The 26,622-nt window shown below is 36.3% G+C and overlaps 1 protein-coding gene across 4 annotated transcripts in view; it reads left to right on the top strand.

Moving 5' to 3' along the window:
* Positions 1-26,622, top strand: part of Ttll7 (tubulin tyrosine ligase like 7) — a 160,276-nt gene that overhangs the window by 99,097 nt on the left and 34,557 nt on the right. For 3 of the 4 annotated variants that reach the window (XR_001183229.3, XM_013070924.3, XM_004841381.4), the window contains exons 12-17: positions 151-224; positions 1,264-1,399; positions 3,749-3,835; positions 8,026-8,227; positions 11,132-11,337; positions 12,284-12,418. Coding sequence is in view for 3 of the 4 variants with exons in the window: in XM_013070924.3 (XP_012926378.2) it covers positions 151-224; positions 1,264-1,399; positions 3,749-3,835; positions 8,026-8,227; positions 11,132-11,337; positions 12,284-12,418 (840 nt within the window). In the remaining variant the exon portion in view is untranslated. Of the gene's footprint in view, positions 1-150; positions 225-1,263; positions 1,400-3,748; positions 3,836-8,025; positions 8,228-11,131; positions 11,338-12,283; positions 12,419-24,086; positions 24,117-26,622 lie in introns of those variants that run through there. The other variant, XM_087212980.1, reaches the window with a different exon arrangement.

Raw genomic sequence — 26,622 nt, 5'->3', positions numbered from 1 at the left:
CAAGTGCTAGGGATTGAACCCGGGGCCTCCAGAAGCACTTTTGCATTGAGCTACATCCTCTGAACAGTATGAATATTTTAATAGACTACTCACAATTTGTATAAATCACTCATTTATCAGGTTTCATTTGTAAAATTTCTTCATTTCTAGAAAGAGAGACTTGCTCAAGTACGAAAGCAGATTTCACAAGAAGAACATGAAAACCGACACATGGGGAATTACAGGTAACTATGATGCCATTTTTGTGTAGATTGAAGCAGTGAAGGGTCAGAACAGTCATTCTTTAACCTTTTAGGCTTATTTTAAGAATTGTTCTTTCTTTCTGAGAATGTGCTTTTTGCTTCTTATTTTTCAAGACAGAAAAGGGTTTTGATTTGAACCCTCCTGCTAGCAAGCCTTAGGGTGCCTGTCTTTATATCCAGCTGCTCTTCTGTGATTATTTTGCTTGGTACATAGTATTTTAAGAAAATGAAAATTCAGGCTTTCTGGTATTGTTTTTGCCAACTCATTGTGGTTGCTATACTTTGCTGTAAACCAGGCAAAATAAGAAAATATTTGAAGGAGCCAGGTGTCGAGACAGTAGACAGATGTGGACTGTGTTGACCTGGAACCCCTCACATTATCAACCTTGACAGGATCAGAGGAGGACCCTATAAGTTCCTTATGTTGTAGGCACTGCTGCCTTCTTCCCAGGCATTGACATTGCCTCAGCAAGATTAAGGGAGGTGTAAGGGCGGGTGTGGAGTTCCTATCCTCCCTGGTAAGATGTTCTTTCCTGGCCATAATACTGCCGTAGTAGTGAGGAGAACACATCCCTCTCACCCTTCCTCTACCCCTTTCTCATGTTATTACCCCAAAATAGATCACCATAACTCATACTCTGCTCTTGGATACTTGAGTTCCTACAGCGAGTCAGAACTTCTGCAGTGTCCCCTATCCACTGAACTCCTACCCCATAGAGTTCTGTATTTCAGCAATTTGCCCAACTTCCATTTTTTACCAGCCGTTTCTGTCACCTTAATGCTTATAATGTATCTTCTGGAACTGCATTCTTTAATGGTACTTCTCTACACAAACTTTAATTTGTGTAAGTAACACATGAAAATTTATAAATTTTGCATAATTGTTCATCTTTATTTCTAGCTCCTAATAAAATAACTATCACAGAGAAAGAGGGTGATGATTGAAGCAGATGCCTCAAGAACTGAGCTGTAATAGCTTCTCTTTCTTTTTAACAAATTGGTTTATCTGATTTTATTGTAGACGAATTTATCCTCCTGAAGATAAAACACTACTTGAAAAGTATGAAAACTTGTTGGCTGTTGCCTTTCAGACCTTTCTTTCAGGGAGAGCAGCTTCATTCCAGCGAGAGCTGAATAATCCCTTGAAAAAGATGAAGGTGAGAGGGTGAATACTTACACACAGAAAAATGAATGAAACCAAACACCATGTCTTTAACAGCTATCACTCTTGCTCCTACATATACATTTTTACTTTTATGATGCACTTTAGTCTTTTCATTTTAACAGTTGGTAACCGTTGGTAATTTCATAACAACTCAGATGACTTCATAATTAAGATATCTGACAGAATAAATTTTGGAGTAGAGAATTTTGGTGTGATATCATGACTATTATAATAATATGTTTTATGACATAGATATAACTGGATGAAGAAATTCATGGAGTTAACATAGTGACTTGTGACAGTCTCCTTCTTTGAATTATAACTAACATTATGTAGTATTTTTCTTGATACTGCATAGACCTGGTATATCAGAGTAATTAAACAGACACACTTAAATCCTCCCTCTCCCCCCCCGCCCCGTTTATCCTATTGAAAAGTCTATCAGTTATCAATTGCAACATAACAAAGCACTGTATGTATTTGCTCATTATTCTGTAGTCTTGGTAGGAACCGTTCTTTTGCTGATCTTGCCTACGGTGAATGATGTAGTTTTATTTATCTGAAGGCAGAATTTCTTGCACTCATCAGGGACTAGAAGCCTAATGTGGCTTTATTGACATACGTGGTGTGTCAGATGAGACAACTGAACATCTGGTGGTATCTCAGGTTTTCAAAAGGGAACATTTCAAGAGGATTCTCTTCATGCCAGCTGAATTTCTTTGCCTATGATAGACTTGATTTCTACCCATCTATTTCAAGACTTGATGATGGGTTGGGGATTTAGCTCAGTGGTTCCACCGCCTGCCTTGCAAGCACAAGGTCTGGAGTTCAATCCCTAGTACCAAAAAAAAAAAAAAAAGATTTGATGAAAGACCCTATACCAAAAAGTGACACTCAAGGGAGGGCTAGGAATGGGGAAAAAATAAGAACCAAGATGCATTATGTAAAGGTACAGTTCCCAATGAGAAATGTAATTGTGTTATATACCTACAATGTACCAATAAAAGAATTAAAAAAAAAAAAGTGACACTCATCTCTGTCCACTTAGGAAGAACTTGTCTCTTGTTCCCTTCTCTGGAATTTAATTTCTTTACATTACTTTTCAACAGCTTTCTGATTCTTTTAAAAATGTGATTGTTTAGTTCATCTGGCTTTTTATATCTCTTAGAATGAAAGCACAGTACTGTCTGTTGTTATCATTATTAGAAACAGAACTTTTGAGATTATTTTTAGCTATCTCTTGCTACTATCCATGGAATTCATTGCAGGATTATTCTTTAATCAAATCTATGGCAAGAGTCTTGTAGTATTTTAACAGCTAATTTCCCTTAGATTTGGATAAAGAATAACTTATTTCATAAGCTAGACTCTACAGCAAGATTTCTAGTTTCTTCTAAAAAATTTTAAAGAGGATATTGAAGTATACATCATAAATATATATAGTTTTTCTATTTTTATAGTTTGAATAAATGACAAAATGAAGCAGTTAATTATGTCTTTTACAATATTCCTGTTACTCTAGTTTCTTCAACCTCCACTGGGATTTATGCTTTTGTAATTTTTCTGTTTGACTTCAAAATGACTCTAGAAGAACACAAGAGAAGGTTACTAAGGCATTTACACTCATAGCTATAGAATGAAAACTTCATAAAGCTGTAAAAATACACTTGCAGTAGTTAAATTTTCTAAACTATTTCATTAAACGGGACTCATTAACCAAATACTACAGTTAGTTTGGTTCTAAATGAAGCTCCTTTGCCAAGTGTGTATAACCCAGGCTCAAGGGTTGGACAGCCTGGCTTGCCTGGCCCCATTGAGTGATGAGGAATTGCCATGGGTTGCATATATAATCTTGAATGGAGTTAACATACATAAGCAACAAAACTTCATTTGTTTATATTTTCATTATGACACAATTATGTCCCACCCATAGGCTGCATATTTCTTGCAGGCAATCTTCAGTTCTCTATCTGGAGTTTTAATATTAGTTTACATAATCAGTGTAGAAATGGTTAATGAAATTGCAGTCTGGAGAATTAGAGTGAATTTCCAAAACTTTTAATGTGCAATGTGTTATTTATTGAAGTAGTATATTCTAAAATTTTAATAGTATACCGTGATAATGTATTGTAGATTCAGCTATGCATCATTTATACTGACAGGTTTTGCTGAATGTTTCTTCAGGAGAGCTTGCCATAAAGCTTTATTTCACTTTTGATCTGAACAATCTTTACTGAATAGTTTCAGGAACACTTGTACATTATTTTATGGAGATTAATGAAGTTAGAAAAATTCTGGAGTCTGTTAGGGATTGCAATTGTATAAATATTTTTTTTTGCAGGAGGAAGATATTTTGGATCTTCTGGAACAATGTGAAATTGATGATGAAAAGTTGATGGGAAAAACTACCAAGCATCGAGGACCAAAGGTGCTGTATCTCTACCCTTTTTTAGTATCTAAGCAGGTGCCACTGAGTATAATTGCTTTTCCCCTTAATAGCTCTCATTATAAGGATAGTGCTGCTTTCAAAAAACTGTGGGGACTATGTGTCCAGTGCAGGTAGAATTGGAAAGGTAATGTTATTTTTATGCACAATAGAAGTTTTGTTTTGTTAGTTTCCTTCATTTTTTGGTTCTTTCCCTAGTGCTACAGAAAGCTCTATGAATCAGAGGGACCTAGAACTGCATTGTACCCCTTTTCTAAACTAATTAAATTTTCCTTACACCAAATTAGATGTAATTATCAAAGATATATGTAGCATCAAATATAAGATGAATCATCACTGTAGGGACTTTTATTGGTAGGGAGTCCCATCTTTGGTTAACCTAGCAACAGGGACAGGGTGGTAGTAACAATAGATGGGATTCCTAGGAATAAATAAATTAAAAGCTACCCGGTAGGCAAAAAAGAACAAGTGTTTGTCTTACTTGCATCTGCTCTGTGGTGATAACATCCGTATGTTCTGATATATATCAAAGTCCTTGCTAGTGAAAAAGGAAAGAGTTGAATTTGAAGTCTTGGAAGCTTGTTTTCATTCTGTTCCTTTTACATTTCAGCATTTCTAAGTTATCTCTGCATCCTTACAATCATCCTGTATTGTGTTCTCATGCTTTTCCACGCCTCTGAAATGTATGTACACTAAAACAAATCGTTGATTTGTTACTGGATTGAGTAGAGACCCCCTTACTAATCTAGCTTTTGTGTTGCTACCTTTGTGAGTCATTCCTTGGCTCTCCCAGTTAGACTTAGATCTCCCTTCTCCTGCTGTACTATAACACTTTTATAGAGCAGTTAAGACAAATAATTGTTCACATGTTTGCCTCAGTATAAGATTATAAGCTCCTTGAAAGTAGGAAGTAGGTCTTTTTCTCTGCACCTGTAGCATCTAGTGTGGTGTCTGGCACATCATTAGTTCCATTAGTAAAAATCCATTAGTAAAATTTGTTGAATGTGTCCATGAGGACCTTATTGACTAGTGGAAGACGTGTAACCTTCAAATCAGGAAATCACGTGGCAAATTCTGTAACAGTACTACAGCAGCATAGGGAACAAATCAATAGAATGTGGATGACTGCATAAAGACATTGGCATTTGAACTGGATATTGAAAAACAAGTAGTACTCCATACATTTAAGAGAAGTGGAAGGATATTCAGGATAGAGTGAACACTTTTTAAAGGTGAAGATATGGAAGTGTTATGCTGCATAGGCTGTTGTAGAAACATGAAAGTTTGGTATGATACAAGTGGAAGAGTTGGAGGGTGAAATGATACATGATGAGCCTGGTGACAGATATGTAAGTACCTATCTGTGGAGACCTTGTATGTCAGACACTATTCTGAATTATGTACACTGTATTGAGGCACTGTGGAATATGTAGTTGATAATTTCTTTGGATGAAATATATTTAGAGTATTTGTAAAAAGTGAATACCTTCAGTGTCGTGGCTTCATTTGGATATTCAGGAGTTTCTAAGCTTTGTATGTCAGTTGTTATGGTTAGGCTAACTGGACCTAAGATCATCAGTGGGGTACAATGTTCATGGTAGAGAGGCAAATGGGAAAGTCCTGAAATACCCTTATATTGTCTTCTCTTTTCCTTTATATATATAAGACATCATTAGAATAAAAGTGTAACATTTTGGGAGACAAAATTCACATTGCATATATTTTTTTCAACTCATTCTAGGAAAGTAGTAGAAGTTAGGAATGTATTTGTAGAAGTTAGGAATGTATTTGTTGAAGTTAAGTCACTTCAAATCACGTATGAGTTGGATAGTGCCTGTAAATATTAAAGTCACTAGTATTTCCAAGTGGATTAAAGCTGCATAAATGAAACAATTTTTTTAATAGCTTTTCACTTTGTTTATGAAGGGTCTCAAGTTATCCAGATGTCAGAATACCTTCCTTTTAGGAGGGATGCCAAATCTTGATGTCCAAATTCTTTACCAGTAGAAGAATAATTGGAGATAATGACTGTTATATAAAACTTATGTTTGTCCTAGGAGAAATAATAACTTTTCAATCATTCAAAAATCTAAGAAATATTATTAGCTACATAAATAATAAGTGCTACATAAAGTATTAGCAATATTCTTTCTCTTAGGCAGAATGGTAAGTACCTGGATATTTCTTTTATTATTCTTTATATGCTTATATATTTTTTATATAAATCTATTTCATAATAAAGTTGGACATAAAATAAGTTGTATAGTTTGTGTCATAACTCTCTACCAGATTCAGTATTCTAGTTGATAGTTAAGGCACTATTTAGAATTTATGCTATTGGGACTTCTAATACTGCTTGAACAGTAAATTGGTCAGAAAGTACCAAATACTTATGACAGAAAGGTTCAGTTATCTGTTCCCTTGTGATTCTTTATAGGGTCAAATAGCTCAGTATGTAGTCAAGCTCCTTAAGAAACCTTAAAGCTGTTTGCCACATGAAGGGAGGCACTGCTAGCAAGCCCGATTGTACCACTGTTTCTTGTGGTTATGCTGAACTGCTGAAGAAACATGCTCCCTCTAGAGTTCCTATTCCCTAAGCCTGTCAGAGTGTTTGATGATTGTGTTACTGGTAAATGTTTCTATGCATATCTTATTGAACATTGTTAGTGCTCAGTAAATATTAGACCATCAAAAGGAGAACATATGTTTAAACACAAGTTGGTACCTTAGTGTATTAAATTCCTTTCCTGCTCTGGTTATATTTCATCCTTTGCAAAGGCTGCATCTTTAAGACGATCATGTTTTGGCTTACTATGTATTCCAGGCACTTCACTAAAAGCTATTTCTCCCTTTATCTTTCATCCTACACTGTTACACTGGAGAATATACCTTCTTTCAGTGAAATCCCATGGTATACAAGGATTTCATTATGGTGTATGCTAACATCAAAACATTTTTGTTTGATTTAACAGAGAGCAAGCTGCTAGTATACAACTGTAGGAACCTCTCCCAACAGGAATAGGAGGCGTATGGTGTGTGTAACAAATAGTTTCTTAAAATGCCAGCGTTACAAAACTGGCTTGTTCTTGGTTATGTACTTTCTTTCTGAAGTGAGTCTGTCTCACATCCTTTCTCTTTTATTTCTTCAGCCAGCCTCTTTGCAAACATTGATAGAGAGGATTAGAAACAAGTGAATAGAGACAGTGAACATAATGGCATGACATTTTTTAACTTTTACAGATTTCCCCTTCTGCATGGTACTGATCCTCTAGAAAATGTATGTCATGCTCATTGATTTTCCCATTATATCACCTTGTAAAATGTTGTCAAAGAAAAGCAGTGTTAGTCCATTATGTCCAGTAAGTATATCAAAGAGACATGAGTTGTTCATGACCAGTTTGGAAAGTGGATAATTAAAATTTTATGTTTATAACTATCCACTGCAGGGACTAGGAGTAGCTTAGTCGTAGACTACTTAGCATACACTAGGCCCTGGTTTTAATTCCCAGCACCCAAAACAAATGAGCAAACGAACATTCCTAACAAATTAGGCATGTCAGAAAAAACCTTACTTTTTGTTGCATATTATCTGAGTGGATAGGCCCCAAGGCTGTATTTTAAGATGTGGACTTCTAGTGGCATCTCAGGCTGCTGTTTTCTTATTCTCTTTGTCCTTCCTCCTTCTACCCCCCACCCCTGTTATTGAGTGACTCAAAGTTAATGGAGCAAAGAGTATGTCTCTGAGTCTTACGAGTAACTTATCTGTAAACAGGAAAGCTGATTATGGTTTTAATACTTTTTTGCAAATATTTCCCTTCACTTTGTTCATGGATACAGTGGTACCAGGGTTTAGATGCTTAATTTGTTTTACAATTTGGGGGAAGGTGGTCCTCCTGTTTGTCACCTAATATGGAGTTTGCAAATGGAAGCAAAATTTTGCTGATTGCTTTTGTTTGTGAACCAAGTTGTTTGCAAACAGAAGTGTTCATGAACTGAGGCATTACTGTGCTCTGGTTCTTATTACAGTAAATAGCATAAATAGCACATTGGGATATTTTCAGCATTCAGTGAAAAGCAGCAAGCACAAGGGGAAAATTAAAAATAGTTACTGATCATGTTAATAAGTCTTTTTAAAAATTTGTAATATTATAATACATTCCCCTCTATTTTAGCCTCTGTGTTCCATGCCAGAGAGCACTGAGATAATGAAAAGACAGAAGTACTACAGCAGTGACAGCAGTTATGATAGTAGCAGCAGCTCTTCAGAATCGGAGGAAAATGAGAAAGAAGAGTATCAAAATAAGAAAAGAGAAGAAAAGCAAGTTACATATAACCTGAAGCAGTCCAGCCACTGCAAATTAATTCAACAGTCCAGTAAGTCGGCTCCTTCTAATTTAGTTGATATAAGGATAATTACGGAATTTAAGCTGGTGAACTCAATAAAAGGTCCTTTGCTTAAATGAACCTTTGTCTTGTGTGAGAAGACCTGCGTTTGACCCTGCTGCTTTCTCTAACTAGACCTGGGCACATCCCTCAATCCTTTTCAGGCTCTGAAAATAGAAAAGGTTGAATTAAGGATCCATTTTTCCTGTACATTTCATAGCTTTTATTAAGTTCTAGATTTTTGCATGAGTTTTATAAATGTGCCCTATGACTGATTACATTTGTTTTTTAAGCTGGTGTAGGCTTCCTCATTCCATCCTCCCATCATCCACTTTGACACTCTCATCTACCTATAAAAGTGTGTATCTCTCTAGGCGTTTGAATTGAATCTCTCTGCGAGCCACACAATTGTGAAATAGTTAAGTTTTGTTCCCTCCCATTTTCATTAAGGGTAAACACTTGAGTGAGGGCTTTTGGTGAGTAGGAAGTGTTGAGAGCAGCCGATCTGCTCCTCCATCGCCTTTTCTTCCTCTCTTTCTTTCTTTTCACATCCTTTCTCTTGTATTTCATTCCTTCTTCAATCCCAGATGTTAAGTATCTTGCCTATGATTCTTTTTTCATCTCCAAATGTCCAAATATAGTAGAGTTGTTGTTGTTTTTTCCATGACTCACTGTCTTCTGATCAATAGCTTTTTCTGATCAGTAAGACTCACTTGGAAAACCTTTCTGAAGCTACCTCAACCCAGCACTTTTATTAACTCAGGTCTCTGATATCCATTCTTAGTGTTCTGCTAAAGGGATCAGTTCAGTAGTAGAGTAAACACAATTGGGAGCCTTTGTTGACGTCCAGCAGAAGTTTATTGTGTAAGCTTCCCTGATGAGATGCCTATTTCTTTTTTTTATTTGTTATTTTATTATTATCATTTTTTGGTACCGGGGATTGAACTCGGGACCTTGCACTTGCGAGGCAGGCAGTGGAACCACTGAACTAAATCCTCGGCCCCTGAGATGTCTGTTTCAAAGCTGGTCTTCTATGCCTGTGGCAAAATACATAAGGAATGCAGAACTAATAAACTAAGATTTTAGAGGGATGATTTTTTTCCTTTGCTTCCAGATTCCACAAAGATACATGCTACTACTGTTCCCATTTTTGAGGGTTTGTGTATTTGGAGGGGAAATAATTTATTATGTTCCATTTATTTTATTTACTCATTCAAGAGATACTTACTGAGCACCTGTTCAAGGATTTGTAAGCTATTTTACTTCCTTTTTAAAATTTTTATTTTATTTTATTTTTTGGTACCAGGAATCGAACTCGGGTCCTTGAGCTTGTGCAGCAGGCAGTGAAACCACTGAGCTAAATCCCTGGCTACTTCCTTGTTTTTAAAGGATCCCTTAAGTACTTTCAGCATGTCTCAATCTAAGTATGGCTCTAGTTCTGTTTTGGAATTTGACATTTACTTTCTGAATTTTGCCCTTTTAAAAATTTCTCTCCTATTAGCTGACATGCCTATCTTTAATAGCATGAACTGTACAGAAAACCAGTAGAGAAAGAAGAACAGTATAAAAAGCAATCACTAAGTTGGGAGTTCTGAAATGGTTCTTTGTTTTCTGATCAGTAGGTTAAAAATTGAGATCAGACAATATTGTACTGAAGTGTTTTAATAAGTTTTAAATATGAATTTTTATTTTAAAGTTAGTCTAATTCAATTACATCATTTTCATACATGTATCTTCTTTTATGCACATTAGGAATTACAATTAGGGTTTTATCTTGTTTTATGTTCTTTCTTTAATCTTACACTAAGGGACATCATTGCCACAAATTATCCTTGAGTTTATCACCGAAGTCATGCTGATAACCAAGGACAAAAGTCCAGATTATGTGTAGCACTTGCTTTTGTAGATAGTTAACATGGGAAATTCAGACTTCAAAGAGATATATTTGGTTTGATATAAGGCAGTCATATAAAAACCTATATAAAATTCTTTTTTCATGTATTTTGTGGCTGGAAATTGTAATCACTCCTGTTTTTCCTAGATATTTGTTATGTTAACATTCCTATTCATCTTTTTGTGTCTTTTCTTAAATCTTTTAAATCTCTCTCTCTCTCTCTCTGTATGCGTGGGTATCTGCCTGTCTTTTGGAGATGGAATTTTTCCTATTCATGTTTGTGAATAAGAAGAATGTTTAGTGCTACTCTTATGATAAGCAATTGTATATTTAGACTTCATTAGGACAAGTTTTATATTTTTCCTCCCTCTGTCCTTCCCTCCCTCCCTCTCTTCTTCCCTTCTTTTCTTTTCATGGTTCCCAAATTCTCTAACTTAACTATTTGCCCTGGGTACTCATTATACTTGCTATATACTCTTTTTGGGGTTCTCTCTATACTGTTTTTTGTACTTTCTATGAATCTTTCTGTCAAGAACTCAATCTGTAACTTAAACACTGATTCTAATACATGACCAGTCTATGCACAAGGACAGTGGATGGCATCATGGAATTAGGTAAGGATTTAGGCCTGAGGTTGGCCAGTATATCACTGTGTGACCTGGAGAAGTGCAATACATGGCTTGGTGCCAAGCTTACAGAGGTTGCTCCATAAATGTTAATTTTCCTTCTTGTTTTTTAATGTCATGTTTTGAGAACATAACTTTAGAGTGCTGTTTATACTTATTATTCCAACAGTATCCATTATTTGTACATCTTAGGAGTTCTGGCCAGGTTTACTATTCACATTGACTCTAAACTTACCTTCTCATGAAGATGACTATGATTCCGCATTTATTACCACTCTGCCACCACCTGGTCTAATCTTTAGTTTATATAGACCCAATACTGGAGGAAACGTCTAACAGTCCTAGTATACTATCCCTCTTCTCCATTGTTGATAGATTCCATGAGGCGTTCAGTCAGTTGCCCTCGGTCCATTTCTGCTCACTCACCTTTCAGTGGGGATACTCGCCCCTTTTCTGCTCAACAAATGATACCAGTGTCACGGCCAACTTCAGCATCTCGGTCACATTCCTTAAACCGGGCTTCCTCCTACACAAGACAACTGCTTCACAGCAATGATAGCACCTCTTCTAACTCTCAGGGGGTAAGTCATCTAGCTTGCTCCGTTAGGGTTTCAGAAAACACTATGCTCACAATCTTGTTGGCAAAGGTGATCAGCTAAGAACCCAGATTGAACCTCAGATCCTTTTTACAGTTCAATTCATGGCCTCCTGAAATTTGGATGATTCATCTGTATTATGCTTTGGTTTGGTGTGTGGACCCCTAAAAGGCAGGCTTCACTATATCACAGAACTCCATGAAAGACACTAGAATAGCATTGTTTTATTTTCCATTTGCTTGTGTAGTAGGATAAAATTGTTGAAAATCATGTGAATAAATGTGTGGTTTTAGGGAGTACCTTATATTGTCTATAAATTTGTTGTATGGAAAATTTTACATAATGAGACTATTGATTAATAGATTAAAATTAATAAATTATCCTTAGAGATCTTAAGTATACTGCTGTTTATAATGTTTCCTATACCTTAAATGAAAATATTCCCTCTTTAGCATGGATTCCGTAAATTTAGAATTAAGGAAATCAGTGATTTTAGTTTGCAGACAAGTAGCTTCACATAGACTAGGGATTCATTTAATTTGTTTATTTATTTAATCTTGGTATTTCCAAAGGACAGAATCAGGAAAGATAGGTGAATGAATTTTACTTGGCAACAACTGTTTTTGTTTTTCTAGTGAAGAATTGCCTAAGGTATCTGTAGCAAGCAAAACTGACTAGGAAATCATTTTTAAACATTCCTGGTTTCATTTTGTTATTTTAAGTGAATAAAATACAACCATTTGGAAGTTTGAATGACACCCATGAGATTTATATCCATTTAGCGCTATTAATTCATAAATGTAATTATTTTCTTCTTTTTAATTTTTTTTCAATTAAAACTGCATCATTTTTACCTAGAAATATCTTTCAGATTATACTGGCACAATGAAATAAGACCCCCTCCAAATATCTGTATTCTTTCAAATTTAAGAGTGAGTCTTTCCGGCAACTGAAAACCAAAGAACAAGAAGATGCTTTAACAAGTCAGACCTTGTTTGTTCTCAAGGACATGAAGGTCCGGTTTCCAGGAAAGTCAGATGCAGAATCAGAACTTCTGATAGAGGACGTGAGTACTTAATGTCTGTTAAATGCCAAGAAGTCTGTTTATTCTTCTTGAAATGTTAAAATGTATTTCCTGATGGCTTTATCTCAAAAATATAGCACACTTATTTGATATTCTTTTGAAATACCAAAAGCGTTATAAAATACAAGGGTTTATTTTAATTACTATTATTCACGAACAGTGAGAGCTCATTGATGATCAGTAATGTGGAATATCTTTAAGTATAAAGTGCTATTTTAATGATAAGACTTTCATTGAGTGAGAATAGTGTTAAGTATTGTTCTTAATATTAAAGAAATGATCAAGGTAAACTTGCTTCTATAAAAAATAAGATGGAATGAGATGTAATCAAAATGTTGGGTCCCTGGCATAAAATGTCTGCAAAATTTGAATGTGAGACCTTGAATTCACATTTTTGGTCAAATTCTGAAATGATACGTGCTGCGTTGTGTTCTTCTCATATACACATTTGCACCACCCAGTGGAACATTCTAAAATGACAAGTCTGGACTTATAATTCACAAAGAAATCCAAAGATTTTACAATATTTTTGGTGAAACAGAATTTCTTCAGTCAAGCTTCTATTTTTTCATCCAAATATCCTTTTCAAATACTCATTCTTAGGTAATTCTTTAGTAACAGAAGACTTCCTGGGGTCCCTATATTTTTTCCTAGAGGAGAAGGCACCATCTAGTGGTCAACTGTAGGATAAAAACCACAGATGCACTTACCAGCTTAACATTACTTTAGACCTGTCTAAGGCAAGTGTACAAAAACAAATGCAAAGAAGGAAAAAAACTTCCTTCGTTTAAACAATCCATGGTGAAAATTTATATTTTGTATTTGTGATATACAACTAAGTCTCCCCAAAATTATGAATTTTGTGTATATATATATATATATATTGAAGTGAAAATGCTACCTTGTTGGAAGGTGAGCAAACTTGTTACATCAAAGTAAAAGAAGAACAACATGAGTTGTAAAGCATTATGCTATATATGTGTTTTATTCATATATATATTTTTATTTGATAATATACCAGACATTAAATGTACCCAGACACTTAACTATTGTAGTTTTTAGGTATATTATATTCTGTTATTTTGAATCAGGTAGAAGAAAATTATGCATTCAGAGAGTAGAACTACGATAGTATTTGTGGCATCTGTGATTGTTCTGTAAAGAACGTGTATGGGGGTTCCATCATGGCAGGCTAGAGACAGCAGCACTCAGGACAGCCTTGGGGACACTAGCCATGGCCAGCAGGTGCACAGTTGCTGGGATGCAAGCTGCAGGAAGGCAATTTGAAGGAGGAGGAGAACAGATGAAATTCAGAAACAAGGGTGGATAGAATAAGAAGAAGGACCGCCCACTAGGTCTTGGCATTGCCTACAGCCCAGGTTTGGGGCATATACCATTCTGGGAAGTGCACTAATCTATGCCATGGGTGCTCAGTCTGGCTGCCACCACCCAGTGTGCATCAGGCCTAGCTCTTCCCTGGGACATGGAGCTCAGTAGTAAGATGTTTGCCTAGGAGGGCCTCACTGAACCACTGCACCATATAAAGATCAAGCTGGAGGACATGGGACAGTGGTGGGATGGGGGACAGAGAAAGGCGAAGGACATGGTCCTGGCCAGGGATCAGAACCAAGTACTGTGGGATTCTTGAACCAGTGAGGAATGTGGCAGCTTGCAGAGACTGGAACCTGTGACAATTGGGGGTAGGGAGAGACTTGGAGCAGCACCAGCAAAGCTCTCTCCTGCTGGTCCCCAAATGCTGGTGAACTCTCAGGATGGAGAGGGACCCTGGGAGATGCTAAAGAGCTGGGACACATGGTCACTGGGGAAGGAGAAAACACTCCAGCTCAATGCCCTAGAAGCTCCTTCCTTCTGGATCCTGGAAGCCCCAGAAATCATGGGTCAGACAGAAAATCAGCAAGCAGGAATACTGCAGGCATCTGAGAGAGTACAGAGGGCTGAGAAAAGCCCTGGTGCTCAAAGAGTGCTGCTTCAGTCCCACCTCCTGAATCCACTGAAATTGTGGATGGAGCAAGTGTTTGCAGAAAAGAGGCCTAGCTGTAAACTTTGAGTGCTGGATTCAGAGCAAATGGGAGAGAATAGCAGAGTCTGCAGTAGGAGGAGGAGCCAAGAACTGTGGGCTTCACTGTGTATCTTTAGATACAGAAGATACAGAGCCAGGAGTGAGGATCCTGCCAACATCCTGAGAACTCCAGAGGCTCCTGAGCATGGGATCCCTAAAGACAACACAGATGAGCTGCTACTGCCCAGTGTCCACCAGGCCTCAACAAAAAAGCAGGATAATTATTTTCTTCCTTTTTTTCAAGACCGGTTTTTAAATTAAGATTGGCCTTTTTAATATACATATGCATGGATATAGCTAAGCATATATGTTTTCTGCTGTTGCTGTTATAATGTTGCATGTTTAGTCACAAATGCCCATATCAGCAGTTGTTTCTTGGTACATCGAACCTTGTATGACTGTCAGTTCAATGATTAGATACAATTTTCCTATTTCTTTCACCTCCCATTTGTGTTCTCTTCCTTCTTTATTTTCCCAACACAGCTTTTTCTGTCTCTTGCTTCCCCCAAATATTTTTTCTTATTCTTTTTTTCCTTTTCCTCTCTTTGATAATATACTAATAGGATCAGTAAGTTTTCATCTTTTCTAGTGTATTATACTTAATTACTCTCCCTGTCTTTCTCTGGAATAGAAAAATAGTAGCAATCTCCTAAAACAAGTTCTTAATTACCTGATATAATATAGAGCTGGCTTCTCAATAGTTATTATTGCTAGTAGTTACTCTTTCCTCTCTAAAGATTGTTTGGAGTTTCTATCATACAGAACAAACAAAGGGGAAACTTACTTGGAGATAAACCCACAACTGCTGACATGTCAGAGAAAGCCACTCACCAAAAACTTTCCACATAACAGTGGAAAAGACATTATTCCTACCTGTTTAACAAATTTCTGCACAGAAGCACAACTACAATGAGAAAACAAGACATGAGGATGTGTACAAAAACGTCTAACTTCCCAAAAGCTGATTTTACAGACACTGAAGTGGATGCATTTCCAAATAATTAAATCCTAATAGTTGAAAGTGCTCAAACAAAAGACAAGCAACTGAATGAATCAATTACTAAAATGATCAATAAGCTTAAAGAAGAGACAAATAATCAAATGAATAAATTAAGGAACACACTGCAGGACAATGCCACAGTAGGCTGTTTGTATAATTGAAAGCTCTAAAATGTTTGTCATCGCTGCTGTAGGATGTGAATGACCACTTCAGTAAAGAGTTAGAGATAGCAGAAATCAAGCAGAAGTTCTGGAAATTAGGAATTCAATTGAAAGTCTTTGCAGTAGACTAGTCAGAAGAGAGCATAGGAGGACTTGAAGACAAGGTGTATGTAACAGAACATGTAATGATGCAACAAGATTAATGAAAGATTATATAACATCTCCTTGATGATACTAAAAGAACAAACTTAGAGATCCGTAACAAAGAAGGGGCTGAACTAGAGGCTAATGGTATAAACTTCACTGAAATCATTGTAAAAATTTCCCAAATATAGGGAATGAGATGAATACCCTAATAAAAGAGGAATTTAGAACCTCAAATAGACATGATCAGAAATGAACCCCTCTGTGACACCCCATAGTCAAAATGCCAGAACCTCGGGATAAAGAGAGAATCCTAAAAACTATTAGAAGCACCAAATCACCTCTAAGGGCAAACCTATCAGAATAATAGCAGATTTCTCAGGAGAGCTTAGAGTGAAGTTCTTTAAGCTCTAAAAGAAAATAAATGCCAACCCATATTACAAAAGTATCCTTCAAAATCAAAAGACATAAAGACCTTCCATAATAACCAAAAATTAATTTATGACCTCCAAGCCAGAACTCTAATGAATTCTAAATGGAGAAAAGGACAGAGGAAGGAATAAATCTACTAAGAGAATAAACAAATACAACATCCACCAGGCAAAAGGAAAGAAAAAAATCTCACAGAGAGTAAACAGAAGCAAAACAGAAAAAACAAAGGAATCACACACTGGAAAAACATTATAGTGAAAGGAATCAATACATACCTTTAAATGATAACACTTAAGAGGAAAAAATATTCAGCATCACTGGTCATTCGAGAGATGCAGATGAAAACAACACTGAGATTCCACCTCACCCCAGGAAGAATGGCTGCTATTAAGAAATCAACCAATAACAAATGCTGGCAGGGGTGTGGGGAGAAAGGAACCCTTCTCCATTGTTGGTGGGAGTGCAGACTGGTGCAACCACTGTGGAAATCAGTATGGAGATACCTCAAAGAACTAGGCTTAAAGGTCCCATTTGACCCAGCTATTCCCCTGCTGGGTATCTTCACAAAAGAATTAAAAGAATCATACCACAGTGATATATGTGCACCATGTTTATAGCGGCGCAGTTTGTAATAGCTGAAGCTTGGAAACAACCCAAGTGCCCATCAACTGGAAACTGAATAAAGAAGATGTGATTTTTGGCCAGGGATTTAGCTCAGTGGTGTCGCTGCCTGCTGTGCAAGCACAAGGACCCGAGTTTGATCCCTGATACCAAAAAAAAAAAAAGAAGATGTGATTTTTTTCAAATGTTTATTTGCTGTTTCTACTTATTTGTCTGAGAAATGTCTGTTCATTTCAGATGCCCATTTTTGGATTGAGTCTTTAAATTTGAGAGGTCTGATTTTTCTAGAAGCTTTTTATATAGTCTATGTAGTAGACCTTTATCTGAGGAACAGCTGGTAAAAATTTTTTCCCACATTGTGGGTTGTCTCTTCACACTGTTAGTGGTTTCTCTTGTTGTGTAGAAGCTTTTTTAATAAGATGAGATCCCAGTTGTTCTTTGTGTTAGTTCGTGAGTGACTGAGGTTTTATGAAATCTTTTCCTATGCCTGTCTTTAATAAAGAGTTCTACCTAACCTCTATTTCAGCCGGTTTAGTATTTCTTTTAATATTTAGATTTTTAATCCATTTTGATTTTAGTTTATTGCATGGTGAGAGGTATAGGTCTAGTTTAAATCTTTGGCAAGTTGAAACCCAGTTTTTCCAGCATCATTTTTTAAAGAGGCTGTCTTTCCACCACTGAGGATGTTTGGCTCCTTTGTCAATGATGAGGTGGTTAAGTGTGTCTAGAGTTGTTTCTGTATCTTCTAATCTGTTCCATTTATCTTCAGATCTGTTTCTTTGCCAGTCCCATGCTGTTTTTATCACAGTAGCTTTGTAGTATAGTTTCAAGTTGGGGATTGTGATACCCACTACCTTGTTTTTGTTGCCTAGAATTCCTTTTGCTATTCTAGGTCTTTTCTGGTCCCAAATGAATTTTTGGATTGTTTCCTTAAGGTCTGTGAAGTATGCTGTTGGAATTTCAGTTGGGATTGCATTGAGTCTATATAGCAGTTTTGAAAGTATGGCCATTTTCACTATATTGGTTCTTCCTACCCCGGAGCAAGGGATATCTTTTGATTTTCTCATATCCTCTTCGATGTCTTTTTTCAGAGTGCTGTAGTTTTCAGAGTAGAGTTCTTTGATTTCTTTCATTAGGTTGACTCCTAGGTATTTCATTTTTTGGGGTGCTATTGTGAAAGGAGTTGTTTCTCCAGTTCCTTTCTCAGTGAGTCTGTTGTTCTTGTACAGGAAAGCTATTTATTTTTGTGTGTTGACCATGTATCCAGCTCTCCACTGAATTTAGTTGTTAAGTCTAGAAGACTTTTGGTGGAGTTCTTGGAGTTCTTCTATATAGAGTATCATGTCATCTGCAAATAATGACAATTTAATTTCTCTGTTGCCTGTCTTTATTCCTTTTATTTACTTTTCTTATCTAATTGCTGTGGCTAATGTTTCCAGAACTATATTGAACAGGAGTGGTAATAGTGGTCATCCTTGTCTTGTTCCTGATTTTAGCATGAAGGAGTTTAGTTTTTGACCATTTAGTATGATGTTGGCTGTTTGCTTTTCATAGAGGACTTTTATCAGGTTGACATAAAGACTGTATATTCCAATTTTCTGTCATTTTTTTTAAAATCATGAATGGCTATTGGATTTTGTTGAACTCTTTTTCTGCATCTATTGAGATAATCATATGGTTTTTGTCATTGGCTCTGTTAATATAATGTATTATATTATTGATTTGCATATATCGAACTATCCCTGCATCCCTGGGATGAATGCCACTTGGTCAGGGTGTATGATTTTCTTGATGATCTTCTGCATTCTGTTTGCCAGAATCTTTTTTTTTTTGGATACTGGGGATTGAACTTGGAACCTTGCGCTTGTGCAGCAGGCAGCGAAACCACTGAGCCAAATCCCTGGCCCTTGTTTGCCAGTATCTTATTGAGGATTTTTGCATCTATGTTCATTAGTGAGATGGGCCTATAGTTCTCTTTTTTGGTTGAGTCTTTCTCTGCTTTGGGGATCAAGGTGATGCTTGCTTCCAGGAATGAATTTGGGAGTATTGCGTCCCTTTCAATTTCATTGAAGAGTTTAAACAGTAGTGGCAATAATTCTTCTCCAAGTGTTTTGTTGAATTCAGCAGTGAAGCCATCAGGGTGTGGGCTTTTCTTTGTTGGTAAGTTTTTAATTATATTTTCAATTTCGTTGATTGATATTGGGTTGTTTAGAATTTTTAGGTCTTCTTCCTTCAACTTTACTTTTTTGTACCATTCTCTTAGTCTCCATTGCATCGATTTCTGCTCTGATCTTTATAATTTTATCCCTTCTATGAGCTTTTTTCATGCTCTTCTTTTTCTAGAAGCTTGAGGTTCAACATTAGGTTGTTTAATTGAGCTCACTCTGTTTTCCTAATATGAGTATTCACTGCTATGAATTTCCCTCGTAAGACTGCTTTCATTGTGTTCCATAGATTCCAATATGTTGTATTGTCATTGTTATTTAATTGTAAAAAAATTAAATTCTTCTTTAATTTCCTCTGTACCTCATTGGGTATTCAGAAGTGTGTTATTTAATTTCCATGTGTTTATGAAATTCTTACGATTTCTTTTGCTATTGATCTTCAATTTCATTGCACTGTGGTCTGATAATATATACAGGGGATAACTTCATTCCTTTGTATTTACTTAAACATGTTCTGTGAACAAGTATGTGGTCTATTTTGGAGAACGAGCCATGTGCAGCTGAAAAAAATGTGTATTCTGATTTTGTGTGGTAGAACACTCTGTAAACTTCTGTTAAGTCCATTTGTTCCAGAGTTTAGTTGAGTTCTAGCATTTCGTTATTTTTTGTGTAGTTGACCTATCTGTTTGTGACAGTGGGATATTGAGGTCCCCCACTATTATTGTATTATTGCTTATTTGATTTTTCATGCCCTTTATTATTTGTTTTATATGGTCAGATGCACTAGTATTTGGTGCATATATATTATGATTGTGATCTCTTCCTCTTGGATTGTTCCCTTTACAAGGATGTAGTGACCTACTTTGTCCCTCTTAATTAGTGTGGCTTTGAAATCCATTTGATCTGCAAATAGGGTAGCTATTCCTGCTTTTTTTCAGGTTCCTCTTGCATGGAGTGTTGTTTTCCACTCTTTTTACTTTCAGTGTTTGAGTTTCTTTTTGAATTAAGTGTGTTTCTTGTATGCAGCATATTCTTAGATCTTGCTTCTTGACCTCTTCTGCCAGTCTATTTCTTTTGATTGGTGAATTGAGACCGTTAACATTGATGGTTATAACTGATATGTATTGACTGATCCTTGTCTTGATCTTTTCCTGTTTTTGGATTCTCTCCCTTTGCACTTAATTTCTTGTCTTGGCTGATGCATTCATTCTGCTGGGCTTCCTGGGGTTGTGATCTTCATTGTCTGGGTGGGCCTGTGGCTCCTGCCTGCCCACCTGCATAGCTATTGTCTGGGAGAGCCTTTGCCTGGGGACTGTGCACTGGAGTTGCTGGTGTTTGAGCGGGCTTCTGCCTGGGGTCTGCGTGTACTTACCAAAGGTATCTAGGTGGGACTCTGGCTGCTGCCTGAACACCTGCACAGCTCTTTTCCAGGGGGCTTTTGGCTGGGGCCTGCATGACCCAGTTGCTAGTGTCTGGCCAGGGCCCTGCATGCCCTCACCGTTGTTGTCTGCGAGGGTTTCTCTGAATAATACATTCTTAAGTGATCAGTGAGTCACAGAGGAAATCAGGGAAGAACTTTAAAAATTCCTAGAATCAAGTGACAATGGAAATAGAACATACCAGATTCTGTGGGACACAATGAGAGAATTTCTAAGAGAAATTTTAGCTATGAATACCTATATTCGAAAAACATTGATCCTAAAAAAATAACTTAATGATACATTTCAAAGTCCTAGAAAAAAAGACCAACACACCCCTAAAACTAGTAGAAGGAAAGAAATGAAAAAGATCAGTGGAGAAATTTATGAAATTGAGGCTAAAAATTACAATGAATCAATGAATCAGAGTTAGTTATTTGAAAGAATAAATAAAATTGACAAATCTTTAGCCAAACTTAATAAAAGAGAGGTAAGTCCCACATATATAAAATTAGAAATGAAAAAGGTAAAATTACAAGACACTCTTGAAATCCAGATAATGAGAAACTATTTTGAAAACTTATATTCCAGTAAATTGGAGAATCTAGAAGAAATGGATAAATTCCTAGACAATGAATTATGCACATTGAACCAAGAAGATAATAGAAATTTTGAGCTGACCAATAATAATCAATTAAATTGGTATAGTAATAAAAACTCTACCAACAAAGAAAAGCACAGGACTGCTACTGAATTTTACCAAAACATTAGAAAAGAACTAATACCAATTTTGCTTAAATTTTTTTATGTAATGGAAAGGAAAGGAATGCTTCCAAACTCATTCCACGAAGCCAGCAAGACCATGATACCAAAACTGCATAAAGGCCCAACCAAAAAAGAAAACTACAGGTCAAAATCCTTGATGAACATGGATGCAAAAATTCTCAAAAAGATACCTGCAAATAGAATTTAACAACTCATTCAATTAGTAAGATCAGACATCATGACCAAATCAGCTTCATCCTAGGGATGAGAAGATGGTTCAGCATGCATAAATTGATAAATGTGATACACCACATAATAGAAACAAGGATAAAAATCCCTTGGCCATGCCAGTAGGTGCAGAAAAGGCCTTTGAGAAAATCCAGCATCCCTTTATAAAACAATTGTGATGAAAATAGGTGTAGAAAGGGCCGGGGATTTAGCTCAGTGGTTCCACCACCTGCCTCATAAGTGCAAGGTCCCGGGTTCAATCCCCAGTAAAAAAAAAAAAAAGTAGGTATAGAAAGACCATACCTCAAATGATAAAAACTGTATGCAGTCCACAACCCACATCATTCTGAATGAGGGAAAACAAAACATTTCCACTAAAAACCAAGAATGAGACAAAAGTGTCTACGCTTACCACTTCTGTTGAATGTAGTACTGGAAACTTTGTTGAGAACAATCAGGCAAGAGCAAGAAATAAAGAGGATATGAATAGCAAAGGAAGAAGTCAAATATCACTATTTGCAGATGATATGATTCTTTATGTAGAAGACCCCAAAAACTCCACCACAAGACTTTAAATCTGATAAGCAAATTCAGCAAAGTGGCAGGATAGAACATCAACATGCAAAAATCAGTAGTGTTCCTGTGCTCAAATAATGAACACACCAAGAAAGAAATTGGGAAAACAATTCCATTCACAATAGCTTGAAAAAAATTAAATACTTAAGAATCAAAATAAGAAGATTAAAGCTCTGTAATGAAAATTACAGAGCTCTGAAAAAAGACATTGATGAGAACACTAGAAAATGGAAAGGCATCAACAGAATTAATATTGTTGAAATGGCCATATTACCAAGAGCAATCTATAGAAGAATTGCAATCCATACTAAATGACCAATAATAGTCTTTACAGAACTAGAATAAAGAATCCTGAAATGAATATGGAACCAGAAAAGATTCAGAAGAATCAAAGCAATCCTGAGCAAATAGAGAGCAAAGCAATAGAGAGCAAAGTTGGGAGGCATCACCATACCAGATTTCTTGTTGTATTACAAAGCTATAGCCAGACAACCAACGTGATACTGGAACAAAAGAAGTAGGCTGACATAAAACAGAAGACACACAAACAACTCTATGCACTTAATCTAATTTTTGAAAAAGGAGCCAAAAACATATATTGGAAGAAGGATAGTCACTTTATCAAATGGTTCAGGGAAAACAGGATATCCATATGAAGAAGATTAAAATTAGATCTCTATCTTATTTTGTACTAAAATCCCATGGAAATGGGTCAAACACTTGATATAAATCCAGAAACTCTGCAACTGGTAGAATATAACTTGGGGAAATACTTGAACCCAAACTTGAACATAACTCCAATTGCATAGGAAATAATTAGGAAGTAATATTAAGAATTAACAAATGGGATTATGTAAAATTAAAAAGCATCTGTATAGCAAAGAAAGCAGTCAACAGAACTAAAAGAAAGCTCATAGAATGGGAAGAATTTTTGCCAGTTACTCTTTTGGTAGAGGAATAATATCCAGAATATATATAGAAGTCAATAAAAGTAATTCCCTAAGACAAATGACTTAATAAAAAAATGGGCAAATAAACTGAATAGATACGTCTCAAAAGAAGATGTACAAATGGCCAATATTACATAAAAGAAAATGTTCACTGTCTTTAGCCATCAAGGAAATACAAATTATAACAATTCCATCTTATCTCAGTCAGAATGGGTGTCAAGAACACACAAAAAAACAATAAATGCTGATGAAGATGTGGGGAAAAAAGAACCCTCCTGCACTATTGGAAATGTAAACTAGTACAACTACTATGGGAATAAGTATGAGGGCTCCTCAAAAAACTGAAACTAAAAATTCCATTTGACTTAACTCTTCCTTTCCTGTGTATATTCTCCCCAAATTAAAGCTATCATGCTAGAGTGAAACATGCACATCCATGCTTATAGCCACATAATTCACAATAGCTAAGCTCTGGAAACAGCTTAAATCCCCATCAAGAGAAAAACTTACAGAAAATGTGGTGTGTATACACAGTGAAATGGTGTTCAGCCATAAAAAGAGGAAAATCGTGTCACTTGTAAGGAAATGGATGGAATGTGAAGCCGTAATGCTAAGCGAGGTCAAATACAAAAAGTCAGATATTACATGGTTTCTTTTATATAAGAAACTCAAAATATAAATAAATTAATACAATAAAGGTGGAATGGTAGGAAACAATAAGACTTGTGGAGACAGGACGGGAACAAGAGGAGGGAGGAGGTGAGAGAGAGGAGGGTAAAAGGATGAAAATGGTCAAGATGTGTTACATGCATTTACCAGTTCTCCACAGTACCACTGTTCTATATTACAAATGTATAGGAATAGAAAAGAACATACATAGGTTTATATAAGTAATGCAGTAAAATTAATAATTAACATCAGATATCAGATTATTTTATATATGCACACTATATGCTGTAAATGTTTTCTACAGTATGTATTACTACAATATACATTCAAAAGTTCTGTAGATTTATAAGGATAGTAGAATCCTTATTAAATATAAGTTGCTTCTCATGTGTTACTCAGTAGTACACTGTTGTGACAGACTTGTGATTTATACTTTTACAGCTCTTAGTGGTTTAGCAGGATCAGGCCAAGAAGAATTGAGAATGTACCTGGAGGTTGGAGGCAAGTGTACAGTTTTATTACCCCAGCAGACTGATGGGGATTTCTCCACATAGCGATCAGCAAAGAGCTGGCAGTGAACAGGGTTTATATGGATCAAGGGAAAAGGGCTGGTGATACAGAAGCAAGTCACTTAACATCAGTTCATTGGTTGAGGAAGTTACATTCAGACTACATGATTGGATAGAAAAATACACAGGAGTTCATCTCATTTATATATGGTGGGAAAGTAGGGATTACATCATCTTGAGGATACAGATATTTACTGAGAACAAAAGACAGTGAAGGAGGACATGTTTTAGGTGTTGGAGGGTTATGAGCTGGGAGTGGCTTTTTTTCAGTTAGGTTAGCTAGCTCCAGGAAAAAACATTTTGTTCAGAAATCATTTTTCTGGCTCAACACAACTATGGTTGATGTGGTTAATACAGCTGTGCGAATAAAGACAGAAACATCTATGTCTTGGTTATCCTCTCAGAACATACGTGATGTTTTTGGTACATGAAGAAGAAAAAGTTTTGGATTCAGTTGGCTTCTTTGCCTTATGTTAGAAGTCTTTGCAAATGCCTTTATGTGAAAGTTCACATTCTTTCTTTTTTTTTTTTGTTAAATACTTTTATTGGTACATTGTAGGTATAGAACACAATTACATTTCTCATTGGGAATTGTACCTTTACATAATGCATCTTGGTTCTTATTTTTTCCCCATTCCTAGCCCTCCCTTCCCTGTTTACAAAGACTTTATTTCCATTTTTTCCATTTCTCATCATTTTTCCTTTCCCTTCTTTCCTTTCCCCTGCCCCTCCCACTACCCCTACCCCTTTGGTCCTTTTCTTCCTATTTTGCATTATTGATTATTCATTCTAATCATTGGGACATTTTAGGTATACAATATAATGACATACATCATTGGAAATTTGCACCTTTACATAATCTCTCTTGGTTCTTATTTTTCACCCTTGCCCAGCCCTCCCTTCAACCCTTCCATTCCTCCCTATTTATAAAGATTTTGTTCCTATTTTTCCATTTTCTCATATTAATCCCATTCCCTTCTATCCTTTCTCCTAGCCCTCCCACTTCCTTCCCCTTTGCCCCTTTTCTTCCTATTTCACATTACCTATTATACATTTTAGTCATTATTTACACTTTCAGTTTCTCACACCAGAGAAACTATTCGGTATTTATACATGTGTGTCCTATTTATCTCATTTAAGAATATCGCCTCAATGTGCATCCACTTAGCTATAAATGTCTCTACTGTCTCATTTTTATGGCTGAGTAGTACTCCATTTTATAAAAAAACCCACATTTTCTTTATCCAGTCTCCAGTTGATGGGCATTTGGGCTGTTTCCAAGTTTTAGCTATCACAAACTGTGCTGCTATGAACATGTATCCCTGTAGTATGATTCTTTTAATTCTTTGGGGAAGATCCCCAGCAGGGGAATAGAGGGGTCAAATGGGACTTCCAGTCCTAGTTCTTTGAGGTGTCTCCATACTGATTTCCACAGTGGTTGCACCAGTCTGCACTCCCACCAGCAGTGGAGCAGGGTTCCTCTTTCCTCACAGCCTCGCCAGCATTTGTTATTGGTTGATTTCATGATAGCAACCATTCTTTCTGGGGTGAGGTGGAATCTCAGCATTGTTTTCATTTGTATCTCTCGAATGACCAGTGATGTTGAACATTTTTTCATGTATTTATTTGCTATTTCTACTTCTTTGTGTGAGAAATGTCTGTTCATTTCAGATGCCCATTTTTGGATTGGGTCTTTAAATTTGGGAGGTCTGATCCTTTTAAGTTCTTTATAGATTCGAGATAGTAGACCTTTGTCTGAGGAAGAGCAGGTGAAGATTTTTTCCCACATTGTGGGTTGTCTCTTCACACTGCTTGTGGTTTCTCTTGCTGTGCAGAAGCTTTTTAATAAGAAGAGATCCCACTTGTTGATTGTTTGTGCTCGTTCACGGGAAACTGAGGATTTGTTCATAAAATCTTTTCCTACACCGATGTCTTCAAGAGTTCTACCTAACCTCTGTTCCAAATGGTTCAGAGTTTCTATTTTAATATTTAGATCTTTAATCCATTTTGATTTTAGTTTAGTGCATGGCGAGAGATATAGGTCTAGTTTTAATCTTTGGCAAATTGAAGCCCAATTTTTCCAGCACCATTTATTAAAGAGGCTATCTTTCCTCCAGTGAGGGTGTTTGGCTCCTTTATCGAAGATGAGATAGCTGAGTGTGTCTGGCATAGTTTCTGCATCTTCTAATCTGTTCCACTGGTCCTCAGGTCTGTTTCTTTGCCAGTACCATGCTGTTTTTAATCACAGCAGCTTTGTAGTATAGTTGCAGGTTGGGGATTGTGATACCCCCTGCCATGTCTCTGTTACCTAGAATTGCTTTTGCTATTCTGGGTCTCTTCTTGTTCCAAATGAATTTTTGGATTGTTTTCTCAAGGTCCGTGAAGTATGCTGCTGGGATCTCAATTGG

Source organism: Heterocephalus glaber, unplaced genomic scaffold (genome assembly GCF_053883595.1).
Source record: "Heterocephalus glaber isolate CG9 unplaced genomic scaffold, H.glaber_assembly_v1.0 deba00001442, whole genome shotgun sequence".
Classification (NCBI taxonomy): domain Eukaryota; kingdom Metazoa; phylum Chordata; class Mammalia; order Rodentia; family Bathyergidae; genus Heterocephalus; species Heterocephalus glaber.
Note: the sequence above shows the minus strand (reverse complement) of the source record. Positions and strands in the feature narration are given on the sequence as shown.